The sequence below is a fragment of the Mustela lutreola genome, chromosome 13, assembly GCF_030435805.1.
Source record: "Mustela lutreola isolate mMusLut2 chromosome 13, mMusLut2.pri, whole genome shotgun sequence".
NCBI classification, from domain to species: Eukaryota; Metazoa; Chordata; class Mammalia; order Carnivora; family Mustelidae; genus Mustela; species Mustela lutreola.
This window is the reverse complement of record NC_081302.1, coordinates 60,596,478-60,621,423: the sequence shown is the minus strand read 5'-3', so window position 1 is coordinate 60,621,423 and position 24,946 is coordinate 60,596,478. Positions and strand designations below refer to the sequence as shown.

Genomic DNA, 24,946 nt, shown 5'->3' with positions numbered 1-24,946 from the left:
AAAGGAAACTGAAAATGTAATATATACAATAAACAAGTGGAGATAATAAATATAAGAGAAATAGTATTATACTGATACCTACAAATGTTTGTTCTTAACATTAAACTCACCAGTGGCTAAATACCTCAGTAATGAGACACAGCCTTTGAAAAAAATATGAAGCACATCATGAACAAGAAACTATATACTTGTAACGCATATATACCTTACTTAAATGCTTTGAAGAGAAAAAAAATCCACTTTTACCACATGAATTTTACAGGACTTAACCGTTTGCATAATTTAGGAAATTAAATGAAGAGGATCTCTATTCTTTTATATGAACTATTCTAATCATTTAAAGTAAGTCAATGGGAATTACAATACCTCCCAATTTACTTGGGCACAAGTTGCAGATCTACATGTAACCTGAGGAGGCTTGCATTGATCTGGTGGTCCAGGGGCTGTAGTAATATCACACTTTTCTGAAAATGGTCCAAACTAGAAAAAAAATATAGCCAGTGTTTTCATTTTTTACACACTGATTGCATAGCTCTCCATAAATATTCAAAAAAATAAGTAAGTACATTATCCATCTTCTTTAAGACTAACTGGTCATAACTCCAAAAGCATTCACAGAAAAGAAAAAGATTTAATGATCATGGAAGTCACTGTGGGGTGTTTTAAAGTTTTGATATTTTGTGTTTTCTTCTGCTCTTTTTCCTTCATGAACTGCTTCTGTAAGAAGGGCAGGGAATCAGGGAATTAGGAGTGTGGAATGAGTCAGAAGAAATTATATGAGTAAAGACAAGGATGACAATTAAAGGTATGGGAGGTGGTAGGCATAAATTATATCTTAAGATTTTATTTATTTGAGAGAGAGAGAGAGAGAGATCACATAGGAGGACAGCAGGAGGAAAGGCAGAGGGAGAGGAGGAGGTAGGCCCTCCACTAAGCACGGAGCCGGATGTATGGCTTGGTCCCAGGACCCTGGGATCATGATCTGAGCCAAAGGCAGATGCTTAACCAACTGAGCCACCAGGTGCCCCAAAATTTAGAACAGTTTTAAAAAGAGTCTAAAATATATATTCTCTGGAAATGCAGAAAGCAAGTATTAATTTGACAAATTATCAGAATCCTGAAAATACAGATTAAGTACACTAGTATTAAAGATGCTATCCCAGTGTACTGCAGCCTTGTTGAGGTTGACAAGATGTTGACTTCAGACAGGAAACAATGACTTATGTTAGAACTGCCAACAAAGTATTGACATAAGAAATTTTAAAGTAAGTTTACAGATACAAATACTGAAATCAGTTGGAGAATGGGACTAAAATATAGTTCACTAAAATATGAAATAATGGGAGAGACTTGTCAGTTTAATTTTGTGGAACTGTAATTACAGAATAAGAAAACAGAATGTTACTTAATTGAGATAAACTACTGCTTTGTCCTTAGAGAACCTGCTTTAATGTAGAGATATGTCCTGGTTGAGTGGAAAAGGCTTTGGCTCTGGAGTCTGACAGCCCCGAGTCTGTGGCTTATTTCTGTCACTTCTTATTTGTGTGACTGTGGGCAAGGTATTTAGCTTTTCTGAGCCCTAACCTCCTTAGCTGTAAAATGTAGATATCACCTATTTTGTCCATTTTATGGAGTTGTACAAATACATAGCTAATACTTTTTAAAAAGCCTCACAAAACAAGAAATGCTTAAGTTTTTTTTTTTTTCCTTAGGTAAAAATCACCTGAAAGTAAATGCCGATATAATCAGTCTTAAAAAACACAATTATTATTCTAAGTATTTCATCTTATGGTCTTGTTTCTACTCTTTAACTTACTAAAAGTAAAACCTCCTACTAGCACCACTGACTGGAAAGGCAAACTTCAGCCCAGCTGAAGTCCAGAGTGTCACGAATTATAAGTGGGGTTTGAAAATATGGAGATTCTAGAACAATTAAGTTACTGTATACACTGACCTCTCTCTTCCTTATCGATATAGGCTTATTAAAAACTGTAAAATTTGGATGGCTCAGTTGGTAGAGTGGCCAACTCTTGATTTTGGCTCAGGTCATGAACTCAGGGTCCTGAGATCCAGCTCTGTGCTCAGCAGGCTCTGTTTGTCCTCCCTCTGCCTTCCTCCTGCTTTCTATCTTCCTCTACCCAATTCCCCCATGCCCTCTCTCTCTCTAAAATAGCTAAGTAAATCTTAAAAAAACTAAAAAAAAAAAACAAAACAAAAAACAACTGTAAACTTTGGAATCACATATTGAAGGCAAAATGGCTAACTAATGGGTGCAATCATATATGTCTTATGAAATACCACTGTGATTATAATTCAATCAACAGTCTTCCTACCCCCATTTTGTTAGCTGCGTGCAATCTGAAGCTGTAAGTCTTTCCAGGAAGAAGGTTGCTCACTGTACATTCTACTTCAGAACCTTGGTAAACTTCTCTTGGTTCATCTTTTTCTACAGGAGACATTTCTACACCATAGCAGAAAATGGGTGATCCACCATCGACCAGAGGGGGTCCTAAAGGTGGAAAGATTTATGTAGTTTAACAAAAGGAGTATATTTAGTACTAACTTAATAAAAATTTATTACCAAAATGGAAATTACCCCATCGTAACTGTATTTCTTTTGCTTTGGGTCTACCCTGTAATCTGGGAGGGAGGCATGGGCCAGGAGGCACAGCTGGAGTCTGCACAAGTAAAGATTCAGATACCTGCCAAAACAAAAGCAATAACAAAACAAAAATGCCCCAACCAAATAATCAGACTGCTTTTGTTAAAGGAAAATAACGTGAACATAAAGACTGCACCAATAATTTGAAATTCTACTTGACTTTCAACTGAAAAGAAATAAAGTTCTAAATAAAATAAAAACCCAATTAAATCATTAAAATTCTAACTTTATAGAGATAAAGACACATTCTATGTGACTATTATACACAAAGAAAATTACCAGAACACCCCCCCCAAAACTCTTCCTTTTCGTCTTTTCATAATTAAACAACAACAGCAAAACAACCTTCAACAATCCTAACGGACATTATTTTTGACTCTGTCCAAATGGATTCACAAATCTCTTCTAAAGAAGGATGTTTTAACATTCTGTAAATACTGTTTGCTATGTTTTCAGGAGATTTAGACTGTTTTGCTTACTTTACAGTATACTGTATTTTTAACCTACATACTAATATGTATATATAATCTTTCCTTTCCTCCTAAAAATAATTTAAAAATTAGGTAAGATTTTCCAAGTATTTGGTATCTCCAGGTATTTAGTATTATTTTAGTTTCTATACTATCTAAATATATATATTTTTTTATTTTAAAAGACTTCTCTTAAAAATACTGACACACAGTGCCATATTCCTTATCTGCACTGTATTAGTTTTCTTTCTAAGCATAAAAAATACCTGATCATTACCTTATTCAGAAAGGTATCTTATATAGAATGCTATAATGCTGAATCAGAAAATTAGAGGCTCTTTTGGGGTACAGTGGATTTCCTTTTTTAAATCCAAGAAGATTTTATTAGATAAAATGAAGCAATTGGAGCCCAGGGCCTGTGGGCAGGACTTGCACTCAGTTTCATAATATTCACATTTTCAACGCAATACTTATAAATTTATTTTTAAAAAACGTACCTTCAAAAAAAGAGGTACCTTTATTGCATCAAATTCCATTTGAAAAATATTAATATGTGTGCTCCATGAACACATGCTTGGTTAAATTCATTAAAAAAGAAAAATCACTCCTATTAAAAAACATACCTCTCCAGAACATTACAAATATTTCATATATAATCAATGGCACACTGAGTCCACTTTGGTTAGTGGATCTCTAATAATAACTAAGAGCTTTTCTGCAACAAGTAAATATCAGAATCTGTGTTTAAACAGTAAATTCTATTTTATGGTTTGTCCTGATACACATAATTTATGAAGCAATCACTCTACAATTATTTCTATCTCTGTTAGGTATGGTTATTAAGCATCATCCTAAAATTTATCTTAAATTTTTCTGCAACATTTTTGTGTATTTGTTTTTCCAAAACTAAACACTAACCAGTCAATACATATTCACTGAATATGGATTATCAGCCAAGTACTATTTGTAGAAATCCTGGTCACTATAAAATTAATCACCTGGGTTACAGAAATTACTTTGGATACATTTCAAATTTTGAGGCAGCATCTGGTGATCCCATCTTATATGACCCAAACTTGAAAAAAAATCTACATGTAAGTATTACCGCACTCTGTCCTCCATCGCTGATGCAGTAAACTCGTAAACGATAGAAACAACCTGGATTCAGTCGATCACAAAGATGTTCTCTAGTAGCTCCACTGTATATCATATCCCATTTGTTTCCTGTAAGGTGAAGAATTATGTTCTATCAGCCACAAGGTAATGTTTAATGTTCTGGTATCACAGACACAGCAGTTATCCTAGCTTCACTAAGTTAAGTGTTTATGTAATTTGTCAGAAACTATTTAAACTTGTTTAGAATTTCCTGGAGATGATCTAATTTTATTTTACAGCTTCCTAGACAAATCTGTAAGCCTTTGTTGAAATGAAATATCTCTGTAACTCTGTACAAGCTTTGGTTTACATTCATAATTTGCTTTTTAAATGTGTTTAAAAGCATTTTAAATGTGTTTAATGGTCCAGTAATGACATTATAACACACAAAGAATAGAAAGAACAAATAACATAGGAAGTTTAGCCTTAATTAAAAGACATTATTTTGCAGGAAACAGTTCATTGCATAGAAATAAAGACTGTTAAATGTGTCATTCAAAAACAAAGTTCACGAGGCACAAAAAATATTACTAAAACTAGAACAACGTAAGTTAAATTTTACAAGATAATTTTTCTCTGATATGTCTGGTTATAAATCTAACTGAATAAACCTTCAGAAGACTTTTTAGTTCAGATATACTGGAACTGAGCAAAGCAAACAAATGAGAGAGGAAATAAAATATAAATGTAAATTTAATAATATAGGTGTTCAGCAGTCTTAGAGATTATAACTTAAAGTGGATCATAACAGGCAAAATACTAACTGCTATAAATAAAGGAAAAATAAAAAGTGAAAGTAAAGAGATCATATAAAATGCAGAGTCATGAAGAGCAGAGGCAGACTGGTATAAATAGAATAAATCTATTAATTTTTTTTTTTTAAAGATTTTATTCATTTGTCAGAGAGAGAGAGAGAGAGAGCACGCACTTGCTGAGAGAGCAACAGGCAGAGGGAGAGGGAGAAGCAGGTTCCCTGCTGAGCAAGGAGTTCAATGCAGGACTCGGTCCCAGGACCCTGGGATCATGACCTGAGCTGAAGGCAGATGCTTAACTGACTGAGCCACCCAGGTATCCCTAAATCTATTAATTTTTAATAGTTATTCTTACCATTAGAACCTTCTGCCATCTCCACTACATATTTATTGATGGCTGCACCTCCATTGTCTTTTGGTGGGTCTATCCAAAAAAGTAAAAAGTGGTATTAGGCAAAGTACATATAATTCAACAGTGACAGAAATCCTAATAAACAGAATACCACACCTCAGACTGTTAAAAAAAGAGAATCACCTGTAATGCTTTTTTAATTAGTACCAGCATTTTAAGTGGTGTATAAACAGATGTTCAATAAATGTTTTATTTTTTTTTTCAAGTTTTATTTATTTAACAATCTCCACACCCAATTGTGGGGCTCGTTTGGGGCTTGAATCAGGACTGTGTGAGATCAAGACTTGCATGCTCTTCTGACTGAGCCAGACAGGAACAAATGTTTGTTCTAAGTGAATAAGTGATTTTTAATTTTCATGAGCGCTAGGATGACCCAAGTAACTTTTTAAGCTATAATTTCAGTAATCATTCATTTCACACAGTGCTACCTCTGCTCGTAGTCTTACTGCAGGTTCCAAGTTCTTCCTATAACAAATATGAACTCTGTATTTGTGTGCGTGCAAAGTTTTCCACAAAAAAAGATATCCAAACAATGAATGAGTCTCACATTTCCTATTGAACTTGCTTGAGCTAACACATGTACCCAACTATCCTAAGAATTATCTTAATATTCAAATTATTTTAATCAAATAGAAAAGGAATGATGTACAAATATGCATATCTTACCCCAAGTTATTTTAAAACTGTGTGAATGTATCTTTCCTTTAACTGAAGGCTTCACAGGTACTCCTGGTTTATCAGGGCATGTAGTAAATTCTACTACTTCACTTGGATTACTTTTACCTTCTGAGTTGTAAGCAATAACCTGTGACATAAAAAAACCAAAGACTTAAAACAATATTTGATACCTAATGATAATGAACAAAGTGTTGAGAGATAAATAAGATCAATCAAATTATAAAGGTAAGTTTTCAGACTGTGATGGCTTGGTATGTGAGAACTGCTTGTCTTCAACAGGGACTCAGCATATATGAAGAATATTTAGGTATAATACCCTGTTAGAGTCAGTTCTGGGAATATAAAGAAGTTTACATCTAAAGTTTTGATACTAATCAAGAATCATCATAGGAATAAGCTATAATCTGATGATACTTGATAGGCTTTGGGCTTGATTTACTTATTCTTTTACTATTCTTTGAGTTTTAAAAAGATGTTCACAAATTCTTTGAATTTCCTTTATTCATGTGAAGACAAATTCCTCTTACCTTTGAATTGTTCTTAATAACTTGCTTCTAATATAATGTAACAGAAAGGAGTGTGTGTGGCTTCCCTATACAAAAATCCATTTGCTGATGAACTAAAGCTTCCGACCAAAAGTCAGAGAGGAACTGAGGGCTAACAAGCAACTTGAGTGAACTTGGGAGCAAATCCTCCAGCCCCAGTCAAGCCTTCAGATGACTGCAGCCTAGCTGGCATCTTGACTATAACCTCACATAAAACCTTCATGAGACCCACTCAGCTAAGCTGGTCCTGAATTCCTGACCCGCAGACCCAATACTTGTTTTTTTTTCAAGTTATTAAGTGGCACAGCAATAAACACAATTCATATCTAAGTATTTTGATATCTGACTTTAGAAATTCAATATATATTTTTACCTTATCTTGTCTACTGAACTTAAAGCTCCTGAAGTAAAATATCCAACTTGATATGATTTTCTCTTTTCTAAACCTGCTCCATCTTTGCTCTTTCTCATCAGCAAAAAGTCTACCTAGTTGCTCAAGTCATCTACCTACTTCTCAAGTCAAAAATCTAAGAAACATCCTTGATTCTTCCTTTTCTAAACCTACAACTTAATTCTATTAGCAAATCCTGTCAAGTCTACCTCTACTTTTCTGTTTTCTGCTACTACTACCACCTTAGTCAAGGCTTCTTTTATTCTATCTTTTCTGAATAACTACAATATATTACTAACTAGTTTTCTAGCTTCTATTCCTTCTCTCAATTCTATTTTCTACACAACTGCCAAAGGGACTTACTTCTTAGCTTGGAACCTTCCAACAGCTTCTCATTTTACTCAAAATAAGATCTAATTTCCCTATGGCCTACAACACCCTATGTGATTTCACCCCTGCCTACCACCACTTTACAGTCTTTTGCATTAGCAGTTATTTTCCCTGCCCCAAATGTTTTTTGTTCTTGACATGCTAACTTCTTCCGGTTATTCAGATTCAAGTTTCATTTCCAAAAGTACTTCCTTGACTACCCAATCATTCTGTTACCTCACCCTAATTTGATTAATCCACGTAGCACTTATCACCATCTACCATTTGCTTGTTTACTGTCTATTCCCCTAACTAGAGTATCAGTTATTTTGATTATTGTTATATTCTTAGTGTTTAGAACAGTGCTTTATTATAGAATAAATGCTCAATAATTACAGGATGAATGAATGACTCAAGACAAGCTCCATTATATGATATGATAATATACACATGGATGTAAATAAATCTACCCCTAAATAAATCATGCGGCTCATGAGAATGCAGTAAAATTCGGTTCAATTGTTCAATTTTGCTCAGGCTTCCTCAGTTCTCCCATGCACGACAATGCATTTTATTTGCTGCTTTATAAACTGGACCACAAAGAGAGTCAAAACACTTCTCCATATGGTACACAGTGTTTACTCAAACCTAGAACTAGAAGAAACTATTAAAGTAAGAAGAGACTCCCTAAAAACGAGAAAGATCCACTAATTGTATTTTTAAGACTATATATTTTGGCACTGCCTCCTTTTACTTCAGTTAGCCATGAGGTATTAAAGGTTATAAAGCCATATACTTATCTCCCCACCGCCACAATTTTACAAATAATCAAAAACATTCATTCAGTTCCCACCATAGAGGGAGCACTGTGCTGGGAACTCTAGGTTTGGTGCACTCTGTATCTTCAACAAGTTTAGAATCTTTATGCAGAAGACAAGCAAGATGTATATGAAAAGATTCAGGCAATAGGAGAAAGATTACTAAGGCATAAAATGGTCCACAAAGGCTTCTGAAGAGGTAAACAGAAGTGATATGAGGTCTTCATGGGCAAGAGCAGTAAAAGGGCAAACCTGGGTAAGAGAGAGAACAGAAAGCCCTGGGTATAGAGCAGAAATAATAGTAAATAGTGAGCTCTGATCAAGGAAGAATAAACAACCAATCTGGTCAGATAGCCAGTTCAAGTAAGGAGTGAAAGACAGTGCATTTTAAAAACTGAATGTGTCAGAATATAAAAAAATCTTATATGAAACTAAGGGATTTCTTTTTTTAAAGGGAAAGCTGTATTTTGGAAAGATTAATCTAGGTATAAAACGGTAATTAGAAAGTAAGAATAGCTTGATAAAAGCACAGAACAGGTTTGGAGATTTAGTATTCTTCAGAACAAAAAATGACAGCTGACAGAAAGCAAAGAGATGATGTATCCAAGGGAGAAAGGGGCATAATAAGTTAGGACTAAACATGGGCACACTTTGATTAGGGCAAAGGAGAAAGGAAGACCTCATAAAATGACACTGGACAAGATGAGGAGGAGGAAGGCAACACGTTTATGTATTGTCACTGATGCTGACATGTAAGTGTACAAGTTAATTTTTTTTTAAAGATTTTATTTATTTATTTGAGAGAGAGTGAGAGAGAGCATGAGTGAGGAGAAGGTCAGACGGAGAAGCAGACTCCCTGTGGAGCTGGGAGCCCTATGTGGGACTTGATCCCGGAATTCCGGGATCATGACCTGAGCCGAAGGCAGTCGTCCAACCAACTGAGCCACCCAGGTGTCCCGTATAAGTGAATTTTAAAGATGGAAGATAGGAGAAGCTGATGGATCCCAGATACTAACTGACTGATTTCTCTCCATCTGAAAAAAAAAACACCTCAAAAAAAAGTAATAAGCTACAGTGTAGTATTTTAAGGGTTCTCAGCTCAAGGTACTCAGAACTTGATCTTTAGAAGGCTTGCTGCTTAAAAAACTATTTTTCAGGGAACTTTAGGAAGTAAGAAATCGGCCTTCTACTGGCCCAGAGTCATAATGAGTGGCCACTAGCTTCTGAAGCCTTTAATAAGAAATATTATAATTATTAATAATTATTATCATTTTAAATTTGGACAACAGGTCTCAGCTAGCTTCTAATGAACCATTTGATAGAGTCAGCATTGTACACTTGTTAACCATTCTGAATTTTAACTGATTTTAAGAATTTTGGCTGCTTTCTTATGCTTTAAATTTTAATTTTAATTTTTCTTTTGTCCTTTAAATTTTTACATTGTTCCAATTTTGTTTTAGTATTTTGAGTGTCCTAGGATTGTCTGTAGTGTAGAAACTAGAACTCTTGGCATTTGGCAAACTTGGTCATATTACAATTTTATGTTAATTATATCATTACTTCTTTACAATCAGTAATATACTATCTAGTCATTGTTTTCTGGATTATAGTATTTTGGACTGGACTATAGGATTATAGATTTATAGTATTTTCTAAGCTTTTGCTTAGTAGTCTAAGATTTCTTTAGTGTTAACAGTTTATTTTGATATGTTTTGCTTGTAAGAGGAGTCTGCAATGTCAAAATAGAAAACAAAGTCTGAGACAGCAATAGGATTTAATGATTCAAAAGCCTGTCAGCTGGCACCCAGCACAAGCAGATTCAAAATGTCCAAGCTTCTAGAAGACCACATAGTCATCATTTTCTATTTTTTTCCCCCTTTAGATCAGTGGTTCTCAAATTTCAGTAAGCCTCAGAATTACTTGGACAGTGCTGAAACACAGACTGCTAAGTCTTATCCCAGAATTTTTGATTCAACAGAACTGAGGGGGCCAGAAAATTTACATTTCTAACAAGTTCCCAGGTGATGCTGATACAATGGTCTGGTGATCACACTTGGGGAACTACTATTCTTGGTTATCACTCTTACGATTTATTATTTAATAAGGTTTTATATAATCCCTTCCTATAAGCCAGTGATTTGTTAAGAGTTTGTTTAGAGACATTGTTTTCCTATACCCTCTCTAGTTACTTGGGGGTACTTTTTGTAAAAGCCTACTGTCTCCTTGGAGATTCTGACTGTATACCCTGCAATCTGAATGTGACTGCCACAGTGAAACAATTTTAAATAAAAATCTGTAATTTTTTAAAATAGTGGATCATAAGAAATTTACTCCCTTATATGTATACATAACATTTTTGTCTCTATGTGGAAATAATACCATGGTGTTACAGGATAGTAGAATTCTAAGAATTTTAATAAACTTACCAAATTATAAAGGTCTTAACATTTCCCCTTAGAAAATGTTAATCATTTTCTAATCATTACTGAATAATCATAACAATAATCATTACTGAAGCAAAATACAATCCAACATCATCCTAAGAGGAAAACTGAATGAATGTACTTACTTCTTAAGTATTTCATAAATCTTGTAAAAATATGAAAACTCTATTTGGAAAAAATTAAAATCACTCAGTGTTATCGTAAGTTTTAAAAATGAAGCTGATATATAAGACAAAGCATAATAAATATAATTATTATGCTCTTCGTAATCAAATCTCATGCTTAAAAATTTTTTAAGGTTCTCAAGGGATAAAATTTATCTTTGCTTTTTAATAGTGAAAACAATTTACAGTAGCTTCTATCATTTATTTGAAATGATTTGATTAAACAAGTACTGAGAAGAAAATTCGAATGTTGAATGTATTAACTAATAAGCATCTTGTATTTTTAGAAAAACTTGGGCACAAAAATGTAGGCTGGCTTATATTAATTGGTATATTGACTAATTCAAGCACTGTCTCTAAGAAATAGCAATGTATATCCCTGATCAAGTCAGAGTTAAAAAATATCCTGAGAATGGATGCTATACTATGAAAGAAAGAATTTCTGGAATCTCTTAATCCAATACTACAGGTTAAACCAGAATTAACCTGTAGTATTGGATTAAGATCGGAGGTACGTGTGTAAACTCATGGTTTAAAAAATAGATATATATATGTAGAAATACAGATGTAAATGTGTTTGTGCATACAAATTTTGTATGTGCATGTACACACACATAGCTCATAGCTCAGTCCACTGAGAGGGTGTCCAGGAGTAGTAAAACTGTTATAGCAATAAGTATACTTACTTCCCAGATTTTGGCTTATAAATACCATTGTCTATTGAAAGGACCCAAGTGCTTTGAGAAACAAAACAATCTCAAGGCTAAAGAAGGGAAAGTACAAGATGAGACTGGAATAGCATGTGCCAGAAAGGAAAGGTTTCAAAGAATGATGGGGGGCACATTTCAAAAGGATCTGAAAGCCAGCCCCAAGGGCTCCTAAATCTGAAACAATCTGAGTCTCACAATTGACAATCATAATAACAAAAACAGCCCACTCAGTAAACAGGAATCCAGGAGTTCATATTTACATAAATGAGAAAAGAAAGCTTTTCTTTATAGTATAATGCCAAATAATAAATGTAGAAGGCATAATAAAATTGAAAAATTTTATTTTTATTTTATTTAATTTTATCTTAGTTGCTACTTGGCAACTATTGATCAGTAATAATGGACTCAGGCAGGTATTATCAATGGATGTTAAAACTAGTACGTGAAAGTCTGACAAAAACCAAGATGTTTACATAGTATTTAGAAAATGCTATTACTAGAAAGGGAAAAGGAAAACCTTACGGTGAAGAAACATGGTAAAAATAACCTTCATCAAGTGAATATCAGTAATGAGACAAAATGAAATTATGTACCACTTGATATAATGTACTTAGAAAATAAAAGCATTACTTTTTCAGATATTGCTAACAAAAAAAGCACATTCTGAATGTGTTTAACAACATCCACATTTTAGAAGATGTTTGCTCACGTTATACAAATAAAAGTTCCATAAAACATCAAAACTGATTTGAATTTAAATATATATAGTTTGACAATGTTACACAGTAATACAGCAGTAATGCTCATTAGAAAAGTCAAAACTATTTTAACTTTTTATGTTTTTTTGAGTGCAGTGACTGACCATGAGTGGGGAGAGGCAGAGGGAGAGTGAGAACCCTAAGTAGGCTCCACATCCAGTGCAAAGAGCCTGATGCGGGGCTTGATCTCACAATCCCGTTATCATGACCTGAGCCAAAATCAAGATTTGGATGCCCAACTGACTGAGCCATCCAGGCTCCCCAAGCCTGAAACTATTTTAGATTTAAAATCAAGGAGTGAGGTGTATACTTAGCTTTAAGACAACAGGAACAACAAGAATGACAAATTTTATATGGGCTTTCAAAGCTTACCTTAAATTTATACTTTGTACTACGTCTGAGATTCTTTACTGTGTAAGCAAGATCTTCTCCATCATATTTAGGCTTAAAACCATATCCCTGGAAAGTGAAAATAAGTCTTTCTTAGATGTTTAGCAGCAGAAATATGGGGAATAACAAACATGTAAAAACACCTAGGTCGTCTTCATCTTCTACTGTGTACCAGGTGATTAATGCTCTCTTAAGTGTAATACTCACCTTGATACTTCTATTTTGAATGGACAGATCCATAAATGCTAATGAATGTTTGTAGGGGGATGGAGAACTCCATAAATATAGTAACCAAGAGAAGATCTTTGTGGTGAAGGTAAAGTCAGTCAATGGTAACATCACCATCAGTAAGCATATCTCTAAAACTAATAGACTTTCCTACACAGATGTTGTAAGAACTAAACAGAGTTATAACCATTTGACATACTTAACTTGCTCTGTGTTTAAGTAAATAGATAAATGGTTGGCTGTGCTGGCAGGAAGGCATGTCACTTAGGTACTGGATTGCTATTCATAGCTCCAGGGACAATGCTTCACTACTTTCCCATTGTTATTTTTAAAAGTTGATATATAATTCACATTCTGTAAAATTCCCATTCAAAGTATGAAATTCAATCATTTATATTGTATTCATTATACAATTATCATCGAATCCTAATTCTACAATGAAGCCTGTACTTTACTTTTTGGTTAGCAGTCACTTCCCCTCTTTTCTCATTCACTAATATACTTTCTAATAAACTAATATACTTTCTGTGTATTCATGTTCATTCATGTCATGACTAATTCCGTTCCTTTATATGGTTCAATGATACTCCACTGTATGGATATATCACACTTTGTTTATCCATTCAATAATTAATGGACATCTGGGTTGTTTCCACTTTTTGGGTATTATGAATAATGCTATGAACATTCACATACAAATTTCTGTATAAACATGTGTTTTCAAGTTCTCTTGGGTATATAGCTGTGAGTGGACCAATGTATTTTTCACTCAAATTGCTTTAAAGCTGGGGGGGGGAAAGCTGGGGGAAATTGGAAGGGGAGGTGAATCATGAGAGACTATGGACTCTGAAAAACAATCTGAGGGGTCTGAAGTGGCGGGGGGGTGGGAGGTTGGGGTACCAGGTGGTGGGTATTATAGAGGGCATGGATTGCATGGAGCACTGGGTGTGGTGAAAAAATAATGAATACTGTTATGCTGAAAATAAACAAATTTGATTAAAAAAAATAAAGTAGCTCTGAAAAAGCTATGAAACTATGTAGAATTAATAGAAGAAACCCTAACTCACGTTAGTTACGTTTTAGCTCATAGAAGACAAACCACTGGAAACCTGATTCTGGTGGCACTATATAATGTCATGTGATGCTCTTCATATCTTCTGTGGTGTTTGAGAAAGCAGTGTATGAACACAGCTGGAAAAGGTGGACATATTATTTCCTTATTTTTTAGAGCTGCTTAGGCTGAAAGGCTGTGGTGATCTTCCCCCCCTTTATTTTCCCTAAAACATATATATTTAAGAATATATATTTTCCCTAAAACATATATATTTAAGAATGCAGTCTATACTGTTCCTGGCGCAAATATATACAAACAAACAAAAAAACAAAACTCCCTCCCACACATCAAGAAAAGACAAGACAAGACTGAGTTCTTCCTCATTCCCAGTTCCTCCTAAATAATAACCAACACCAAGGACTCAAGGATCTGGGAAAGGATCTAACTACTGTGGCACTATTTACTTATTTATAAGGATTGATGTTACCTGAAATAGGTTTTAAACACTACTTAAAATATATATTTATACTTACTGAAGTTTCTTCCTCCATCTCTAAAATGTAAGAAATTCCTTCATCTGATGGTGTTCCTGAGGGCTTACTCCATTGTAAGGATAACCAAGTAACACCAGCCTTAGTTAATACAGGACTTGCTGGCATGGAAGGGGCACAGCCTGAAGTGTAATATAAGACTTCTTCACTAAAACCACTGTTGAAACAAATCGTTTTTAAGAATGAATGAAAAAGAGCTGTTTTTATAGCTAAAGAATTCAATCTGATAAATGACATTTTCTGAAAGTGACAATTTTTGATAACTAATTATAATGTCTTGGAGTTGATAATATTTTCATGGTTATCAGATCAGAACCTAAAAGTGTATTTACTAATACACTTTTAAAACTGTAGTTTATGTAACTAACATCTTCTCTTACAGCTTTTGCTATGATAGTTAATCCATCTTTACTATACCAACATAAACTAAAGCAGAATTTTTAGTGGATAATTTGGATTCTGCATAATTTATATTAAGTGAAGTGACTAAATAATATATTTGCATTAAAATGTATCTTACCTTGTGCCATACTCATTTTTGGCTGACAGTCTAAATTTACAACCCATTGCTGGTGACAGTTTAGTAATTTTAAATTGCTTCTGTAAGCCCATATAACACTGACAAAATTCTCCATTTCCTTTTCCCTAAAAAAAATTGGCTGATTATTATATATCATGTACATTACTGTAAAAAGATAAATCCACAAAGTTCCTGCTTGATGAATAACTACATATGAGCTGGTATACATTAAAAGTCATTTTGTTACATGAATCATGGATCTCAAAAGAAAGTAGAGATAACCTACATCTTTTAAATGGTACTTACTGTTCATTAAATGCAGAATTTACAAACTAGGTATCTCTGTATCTACCTTCTTGAACTAAGTACCCTGTTTTAACTGATGCTAAATGTCTGGGTTTAATAAAAGAAGTTCTTTCCATGTCTAGACCCTACAATCTCTATGAGGGGACTAGTAATAGCAGAAATAGGGTAATCTTTGATATATACAACTAGCAGTGTTCTCAATCTATGAAAAGTTCTACACAGTTTTAAGGTCCCTAAGTGATTCCCAAACCTCCACCTTAATAGCTGCTAACATCCTATAAAATAAAGATTCTGGAAACACAACTGCCTAGGTTTAACAGTAACAGAATATAAGCAGAGAGAAAAACCCGATTATAGGCAAAGAGAATGGGAGAGAGAAGTCTGCAGCTCAGGACAACTCAGGACAACTAAAGAATGTTAGAAGTTTAGGATGCTACATAAAATAGACACATTTCTTATTCTCCATCCACTCTTCCCTACTGTGTTGGTAGAGGTAAACGGTGGTTTTAGGGTGACTTCTTCAAAGAAAACCTTCAATCTCTATCTGGCTGCTTTACTACACTTTCCTGATTTAATGGTGTTTACAGTTGATTCTATTAAGTTGTCTAAACAGAAAATTGTATCATCTCTATATAATAATAATTTTGCCCCCCAGCCCAGCCATTATTTGGCTGTACCTGTATGTTCCAAAACATACTTCATTAACATTAAGGTGGGAATGACTGACAACTTTGACTTGTTTCAGCCTTGACTAGAAATGCTTTTATTGTTTAGTGATGGTACTTCACTTAATACAAAAATAACTATCAGATAAGGAATTATCTTCCTTTCCTAATTTGAGTTTTAATTAAGTGCTAAATTTTATCAAATATCTTTTCATAATTTATCAACATATTTTTTTTTCTTCTAAATTACTATGATAGATTTCCTAATTCTAAATTCTCTTAAAACTTCTGGCATAAAATCTAATTGTTTGTGCCTCATTACTCTTTTAATATAGGCATACCTTGTTTTATTGCACTTCATTTTACTGTGCTTTGCTGACAGTGTTTTTTACAAAGTCTGGTTTGTGGAAACCCTGCCATCAAACAGTTCTACTGGTGCCATTTCTTCAACAGCATTTGCTAACTTTGCGACTCTGTGTCATGTTTTGGTAGTTCTTGTAATATTTCAAATTTTTTCATATTATTGTATTTGTTATGGTGATTCATGGAAGAGGCCAACATATCAACATTAACAGGAGTTCAGCAGAAGTGGATTCCAACCCTCATGGATGATTTTGTGGGTTCCAAGACTTCAACAGAGGAAATAACAGCAGATGTGGTGGAAACAGCAAGAGAACTAGAATTAGAAGTGAAGCCTGAAGATGTGACTGAATTGCTGCAATCTCATGATAAAACTTAAGTGGATGAAGAGTTGCTTCTTAAAAATGTGCAAGGAAAGTGGTTTCTTGAGAGGGAATCTACTCTTGGTGAAGGTGCTGTGAAGACTGTTGAAATGACAACAAAGGATTTAGAATTTTACATAAATTTAGTTGACAGAGTAGCAGCGGGGTTTCGGGGGACTGACTCCGGTTGTGAAAGAAGTTTTAGTGTTGGTAAAATGTTATCAAACAACATCACATGTTACAGAGAAATGGTTCATGAAAGAAGAGTCAACTGATGCAGCAAACTTCACCGTTGTCTTATTTTTTCAAGAAGCTGCTGAAGGCACCCCAACTTTCAGCAAGCACCATACCCTCAGCAGCCTGCAGCCATCAACATCGAGGTAAGACCCTCCACTAGCAAAAAGATTATGACTCACTGAAAGCTCAGATGATGGTTAGCATTTTTAGCAACAAAGTATTTTTTTAAATTTAATTTTTTCAGTGACAACAAAGTATTTTTAAAATCAGGTATGTACATTTTTTAAAAAAAAGACAAGGCCATTGTACCTTTAACAGACTACAAATACTGTGTGGTATATAACTTTTATATGCATTGGGAAACCAAAAAAATTCATGCGACTTGCTTTGAGATATTTGCTTTATTGTGGTTGGCTGGAACCACAATATCTTCAAGGTATGCCTACATACTGCTGAATTCCCAGATTATCAATGGAATTTCTTCTATACCCTCTGGCCACACCTCTTAGCTATGGTATAAGCAGTAGGCAAAGAGAGAATGTAATAAATGATAGTAAAATGAAGTACTGCATAACAGAGCTCAGTGTGCTTGCTGTGGTAGGCTGAATAATGGCCCACAAAGATATCCAAGTCCTAAACCGTAGACCCTGTGAATGTTACTCTATTCAGGGACTGTACAGATGTTATTAAGTTAAAGCTCTTGAGATGGAGAGATTATCCTGTATTATCTAGGTGGACCTTAAATGGAATTACAAATGTCCTTTTTAGAGTGAAAAAGATGTGAAGACAGAAGAGGAAAAAGGCCATGTGATAACGGCAGGAAGGGCAGAAAAGGCTATCTGATGAGGCCATGTGTTCATGGTAATGACAAAGTAATGAAGAGAGCCTCCAGAAGCTAGAAAAGTTAGGAGAATGGATTCTTTTCTAGAATTCCTAGAAGAAGCATGGTTAAAGCTTGATTTTGGCCCAGTGAGAGTCATACTGGATTTCTACCTTCCGGAAATATAGGAGAATGAGTATGTTGTTTTGAACTATCAGGTTTGTAGAAATGTGTTAAAGTAGCCATAGTAAAAAATTATACTTGCTTTTAAGGCTGAAGTGAAAAAAAATATTTCCTTCATCAAGATAATTACCCAAGTGAGAACTTTGAGGGGTTTAAGTCAAAAACAAAAAATAAAACAAAATAGGGAGGTCCAGTCAGTAATGTTTTCTAGGAACATCATTAATTCGCTCATGTACCACACTAAAAGCATTCATAATGTTTTTTTTTTTTTTTTTTTTTTAAAAGATTTCATTTATTTGACAGAGAGAAATCACAAGTGGGCAGAGAGAGAGAGAGGAGGAAGCAGGCTCCCAGAGAGAGCCCGATGCGGGACTCGATCCCAGGACCCCGAGACCACGACCCGAGCCGAAGGCAGCGGCCTAACCCACTGAGCCACCCAGGCGCCCCAGCATTCATAATGTTTTTAAAGAGGAAAAAAACTATTAAAACAAATTATTTCTGCTTGAGGATAAATACACATAAATTCCCCCTAATTTAAAAGATCCAATTTACTTACCTCATCCCATTCTAAAATAAAGCTTTGGATTTTAGAACCATTGTCACTAGGTGCCTAAAAGAAATAACAAAAAAAAAAAAAAAAAAAAAAAAAAAAAAAAAAAAAAAAAAAAAAGAAAAGAGAGAGAGAGAAAGAGAGCGCACAAATTATTAGAACTTTTGTAAAAGATACTGTGAGAATCTAATCTGAGCAATCTATTGTGTTGTAGATGTTCTCTGTGGCTTAACTCTGGAAAAACTGCACAGGGAATACAGATATATATGTATTATATAACCCCACAATCCCTTTAAATGCAAGGTAAGAAAACAAAGCAGAGTTTATTCAAGTTTTTCTGAACACTGAACAACTTCCTGAAGCAAGAACCATCTTAACTTTTTAATCCATTTAAAAAATCACTTTGTCTTTTGTCAGAAGGTTTTTATCAGCTTTAAGTTCCTAGGATTGACCCTGTTATTTTCATTAAAACTCACTTTATAATCTATAAGTAGTACTGTGAGATACACCAGAGAAGGAAACAATCAGGGAGCTTAGAATAATTTCAAGAGGTCACACTGTCTGGATCTTTGCTTCTAGATACAATGTGCCCATTACCTAATATTGCTCATTCAACAATCTGTTAATCTTCAGTGGTGAAAATTTGTCTCCCTTAACATTTTATTCTAGTATTTAATCACTCTAGAACTCAAGAATTTCAACCTTATTTCTACTTGAATTTTCTACCATTTCAACTTGCTTCCTCTTTATTCTCACTTTAGACGCAGAACAATGGATCACTACTCTCCTTATAATAGCTTCATCCATTTGAAGACAACTGACTCTAAGACTCCTTTTATAAAAATTAAATAATCTTAACTTTTAAAATTGTTCTCCAGAGAATTATAGGAATTCTCTGGACTCTTATTTGGTTTTTATATAGTATTGCCAACCATTTATTTTTAAAAAGATTTTATTTATTTATTTGAGAGAGGGAGTGACAGAGAGTAAGCATGAGTGGGGAAGAAGGGCAGAGGAGAGGGGGAAGCAGACTCTCCACTGAGCAGGGATCCTGATGTGGGTCTCAGTCCCTGGACTCTAGGATCATGGCCTGAGATGGCAGGTCTGCCTTAAGTGAAGGCAGATGTTTAGCTGACTGAACCACCCAGGCACCCCCATTGCGAACCATGTTAAGAGCAATCAAGAATGGTCAACTTTTTAATAAAGAACTTTTTATAACACGGAGGTCCAAATTATTTGTTGACCATTAACAAAGATCTTGTGTTTAAAAATTTTTTTAAATTATAATTTTTAAGTGGTGAACATACTGAAATTTGCTATGTAAGTTGCAGATGTGGCAATTCAAAGTAACTACAGTATGGATGGGGCAGAAAAAGAAACCTTGGGAAATTCAACTCTTACAGAGCAAAGGACGAGAATCCCAAGGCAGAGAAGATTAAAAATCTCAGCAAGAAGTGTGTGGTATAAAAATATATTTCCCCACGATTAATGCCTCCAGATTGCTCTGGTCTAGCTGCTAAGGTTGCACATTTATTTTCCTTAATTTTTTCTACTTTATTTTGTGAGGCTTTCCAAGTCAAGGAAATGGATTCTCTTCAACTCCCTGGAAGAAGCATGGCTATGGTGACACCTTCAACAACCTGTGACCATTTCTCCAAGTTAGAGGGGAAACTATTAGGTGTAAAGTGTTTTTACCTTATCTCATTTGATCTTCAAACCAACTCTTTGTAGTATTATTATCCAAACTATACAAAAGAGGAAATGGAAGCTTTAAAGAATCCAAATAAGTTGCCCCAGATCACTCAATCATTAAGAGAACAGAGCTGAATTTACTCAGACACAAAACCAGTGTTCCTACCCAGCAATATTCCAGAAGCTGAGCAACAGGAGGTCTGGTAGGTATTAGTAATTATAAGAGAATAGAAGACCAAGTTCAGTTAGCTTTTTATCATCACCATGCACTGGCAACTCTAAACAATGTCAGCTGATATATTTCTCTCAAGCTGCTACCTCACATTCCACCCATGCCATGATTTTGATGCCACGTTAACCCCCAAGTAATATATTCAGATTATATGAGGCAACAGAGTCAAAAGATCTGATATTTAAGTCATAAACTACACTAAGCCAGTTTTCCTCAATTTTAACATTACATAGCAACAATAGGTACTATGTTTATTATGGTCCAGGCACTATGCTATGGGCTATATAGGTATTATCTGATAATCCTCCCAACAACTCCAGGCATACAATACTATCCCCAGTACCAGTACAAATGATTCTCTCTTTCCCCAATTGTGCTATTACTATGCACATACAAGTCTATTTCTTGAAGAGTATAAGCCTGGGTAACCTGATGAGAGACCTAGGGCATAAGGGCACTTTTTACATCTTACGCAGACTGGCTGGACTATTGTTAAAGGCAAATTTCAAAATTCAATGTTATTTTATCTTCAGAATAAATAGCAGTACCCTACTGAAGAATGAACCTACATGAAAGGCACCAGGCTACTACCCTAACTGCCCTACCAATAAAATGCTACTCTAAGTGACATGAAATAAAATTAGTCATACTTATCACAAACAAAAATGTATGTATGTACATACTTGTCTGATTTACATGTGCTAACAGTACTTTTTAACTGCATAAAGCATCTAACAAGGGACTAGTAAGACCCAAACAAGTTTTCAGAAAGAAAGCTAGCCCTGAGTTTTGCTCTTGGGGTAAGAGTAGATAATTAAATCAAGACTGGTAGTTATTTTCTTACTATAAATCAACAGTTGCTAGGAGGGTTGATACTCCCTTCTAGGGCATGTTTAGAAATTTTGTTGGGGGTGTTTCTGATTATCACAATAATGGCAGGGAGAGTAAAGGCTGCTTTTTACAAGTGGGGATCAAGGATGCTATCAATTCTGCACAGTGTGGGAAAATCAATACAATGAAGAATTTTTCTTTCTCTAGAACTTTTTTTTTTTTTTTTTAAAAGATTTTATTTATTTATTTGACAGAGAGAGATCACAAGTAGGCAGAGAGGCAGGCAGAGAGAGAGAGGAGGAAGCAGGCTCCCTGCTGAGCAGAGAGCCCAATGTGGGACTCGATCCCAGGACCTGAGATCATGACCTGAACCGAAGGCAGTGGCTTAACCCACTGAGCCACCCAGGCACCCCTTTTCTCTAGAACTTTTGAATGTCCTCTTTGACATCCATGTAGGTTGAAATATATGTTTAAAATTATCAGAGCCTAGAATCTAATTCCATTTTACAAGGTATTTTTTCTATAGTTTTAAGTTATAGGATTTTCCCAAAATGTAACTACTCTGCAATATGAGAAAGGCTGTATTTCATTTGTTCAGAAATTTACAAAGACCATAGATCATTTCAGTAATTCATGTCTCCCAGTGACAATGCTGTCTGTGCTATGTGAATTATCGATTCTATCTGTGGTGCCTGTCTATTTCATCATATCTTCTTGTGCAGCTGGGCACAAAAAATTTACATGTTAGCAAATCTATTATTCTCTTCTATTATTCTATTAAAATAGAGAGTATTTAATACAGAGTATTATAAAATTATATTACTATAAAATAGAGTATTTAATGGAATATTCCTTAAAATAATATATATATATATAAAATTAACATATAATGTATTATTAGCCCTAGGGGTACAGTTCTGTAAATCGCCGGTTTACATACTTCACAGCATTCACCATAGCACATACCCTCCCCAATGTCCATAACCCAACCACCCTCTTCCTACCCACCTCCCCCATGCAACCCTCAGTTTGTTTTGTGAGATTAAGAGTCTCCTATGGTTTGTCCTGATCCCATCTTGTTTCCTTTTTTCCTGACCCTCCAAATCCCCCACATTGCCTCTCAAATTCTTCATATCAGAGAGATCATATGATAATTGTCTTTCTCTGACTGACTTATTTCACTCAGCATAATACCCTCTAGTCCCATCCATGTCATCACAAATGGCAAGATTTCATTTCTTTTGATGGCTGCATAGTACTCCATTATATACATATATACCACCTCTTCTTTACCCATTCATCTGTTGATGGACATCTAGGTTCTCTCCATAGTTTGGCTATTGTGGACATATAAATTGCTATAAACATTCGGGTGCATGTGCCCCTTTGGATCACTACATTTGTATCTTTAGGGTAAATACCCAGCAGTGCAATTGCTAGGTCATAGGGTAGCTCTATTTTCAACTTTTTGAGGAACCTCCATGCTGTTTTCCAGAGTAGTTGCACCAGCTTGCATTCCAACCACTAGTGCAAGAGGGTTCCTCTTTCTCCGCATCCTCGCCAGCATCTGTCATTCCCTGACTTGTTCATTTTAGCCATTCTGACTTGTGTGAGATATCTCATTGTGGTTTTGATTTGTATTTCCCTGATGCCAAGTGGTATGGAGCACTTTTTCATGTGTCTGTTGGCCATCTGGATGTCTTTTTTGCAGAAGTGTCTGTTTATGCCCTCTGACCATTCCTTGATTGGATTATTTGTTCTTTGGATGTTGAGTTTGATAAGTTCTTTATAGATTTTGGATACTAGTCCCAATAGTTCATTTTTGCCCTTGCTTCCCTTGCCTTTGGCGATGCTTCTAGGAAGAACTTGCTGCGGCTGAGGTTGAAGAGGTTGCTGTCTGTGTTCTCCTCAAGGATTTTGATGGATTCCTTTCTCACATTGAGGTTCTTCATCCATTTAGAGTCTATTTTTGTGTGTGGTGTAAGGGAATGATCCAGTTTCATTTTTCTGCATGTGGCTCTCCAATTTTCCCAACACCACTTGCTGAAGAGACTGTCTTTTTTCCATGGACATTCTTTCCTGCTTTGTCAAAAATTAGTTGACCACAGAGTTGAGGGTTTATTTCTGGGCTCTCTATTCTGTTCCACTAATCTATGTGTCTGTTTTTGTGCCAGGACCATACTGTCTTGATGATGACAGCTTTGTAACAGAGCCTGAAGTCTGGAATTGTGATGCCACCAACTTTGGCTTTTTCAATATTCCTCTGGCTATTTGAGGTCTTTTCTGCTTCCATATAAATTTTAGAATTATTTGTTCCATTTCTTTGGGAAAAAAAAAAAAAAAAGGATGGGATTTTGTAGGGATTGCATTAAATGTGTAGATTGCTTTAGGTAGCATAGACATTTTCACAAGATTTCTTCTTCCAATCCATGAGCATGGAACATTTTTCCATTTCTTTGTGTCTTCCTCAATTTCTTTAATGAGTACTTTATAGTTTTCTGAGTACAGATTCTTTGCCTCTTTGGCTGGGTTTATTCCTAGGTATCTTATGGTTTTGGGTACAACTATAAATGGGACTGATTCTTTAATTCTCTTTCTTCTGTCTTCTTGTTGGTGTATAAAAATGCAATGGATTTCTGTGCATGGATTTTATATCCTGACACTTTACTGAATTCCTGTACAAGTTCTAGCAGATTTGGAGTGGAGTCTTTTGCATTTTCCATGTAAAGTATCATATCATCTGCAGAGTGATAGTTTGACTTCTTCTTTGCTGATTTGGATGCCTTTAATTTCTTTTTGTTGTCTGACTGCTGAGGCTAGGACTTCTAGTACTATGTTGAATAGCAGTGGTGATAATGGACATCCCTGTCGTGTTCCTGACCTTAGCGGAAAAGCTCTCAGTTTTTCTCCACTGAGAATGATATTTGCTGTGGGTTTTTCACAGATGGCTCTGATGATATTGAGGTGTGTACGCGCTAAAACTACACTTTGAAGAGTTTTGATCAAGAAAGGATGCTGTACTTTGTCAAATGCTTTTTCAGCATCTATTGAGAGTATCATATGGTTCTTACTCTTTCTTTTATTAATGTATTGTACCCCGTTGATTCATTTGCAGATGTTGAACCAACCTTGCAGTCCAAGGATAAATCCCACTTGGTCATGGTGAATAATCCTTTTAAGGTACTGTTGGATCTGACTGGCTAGTATTTTCGTGAGAATTTTTGCATCTGTGTTCATCAAGGATATTGGTCTGTTAATTCTTTTTTGATGGGGTCTTTTGTTTTGGGATCAAGGTAATGTTGGCCTCATTAAATGAGTTTGGAAGTTTTCCTTCCATTTCTATTTTTGGAACAGTTTCACGAGAATAGGAGAACATTCTGGAGAATGTTCAATGTGCACTACAGAAGAATCTGTATTCTGTTGCTTTGGGATAGAATGTTCTGAATAAATCTGTGATGTCCATCTGGTCCAGTGTGTCATTTAAGGCCTTTATTTCCTTGCTGATCTTTTGCTTGGATGATCTGTCCATTTCAGTGAGGGGAGTGTTAAAGTCCCCTACTATTATTGTATTATTGTTGATGTGTTTCTTTGATTTTGTTATTAATTGGTTTATATAGTTGGCTGCTCCCACATTAGG

General features: G+C 35.0%; 1 protein-coding gene across 5 annotated transcripts in view; it reads right to left on the bottom strand.

Annotated features, from left to right (window-relative positions):
• FNDC3A (fibronectin type III domain containing 3A) overlaps window positions 1-24,946 on the bottom strand; it is a 173,871-nt gene that overhangs the window by 16,099 nt on the left and 132,826 nt on the right. For all 5 annotated transcript variants that reach the window (XM_059144894.1, XM_059144892.1, XM_059144893.1 and 2 more), the window contains 10 exons: window positions 18,561-18,614; window positions 15,072-15,196; window positions 14,534-14,708; window positions 12,701-12,787; window positions 6,118-6,256; window positions 5,395-5,463; window positions 4,238-4,356; window positions 2,597-2,702; window positions 2,334-2,509; window positions 367-480 (listed from right to left, as the gene is read on the bottom strand). In XM_059144894.1, the coding sequence (XP_059000877.1) occupies window positions 367-480; window positions 2,334-2,509; window positions 2,597-2,702; window positions 4,238-4,356; window positions 5,395-5,463; window positions 6,118-6,256; window positions 12,701-12,787; window positions 14,534-14,708; window positions 15,072-15,196; window positions 18,561-18,614 (1,164 nt within the window). The remainder of the gene's footprint in view (window positions 1-366; window positions 481-2,333; window positions 2,510-2,596; window positions 2,703-4,237; window positions 4,357-5,394; window positions 5,464-6,117; window positions 6,257-12,700; window positions 12,788-14,533; window positions 14,709-15,071; window positions 15,197-18,560; window positions 18,615-24,946) is intronic.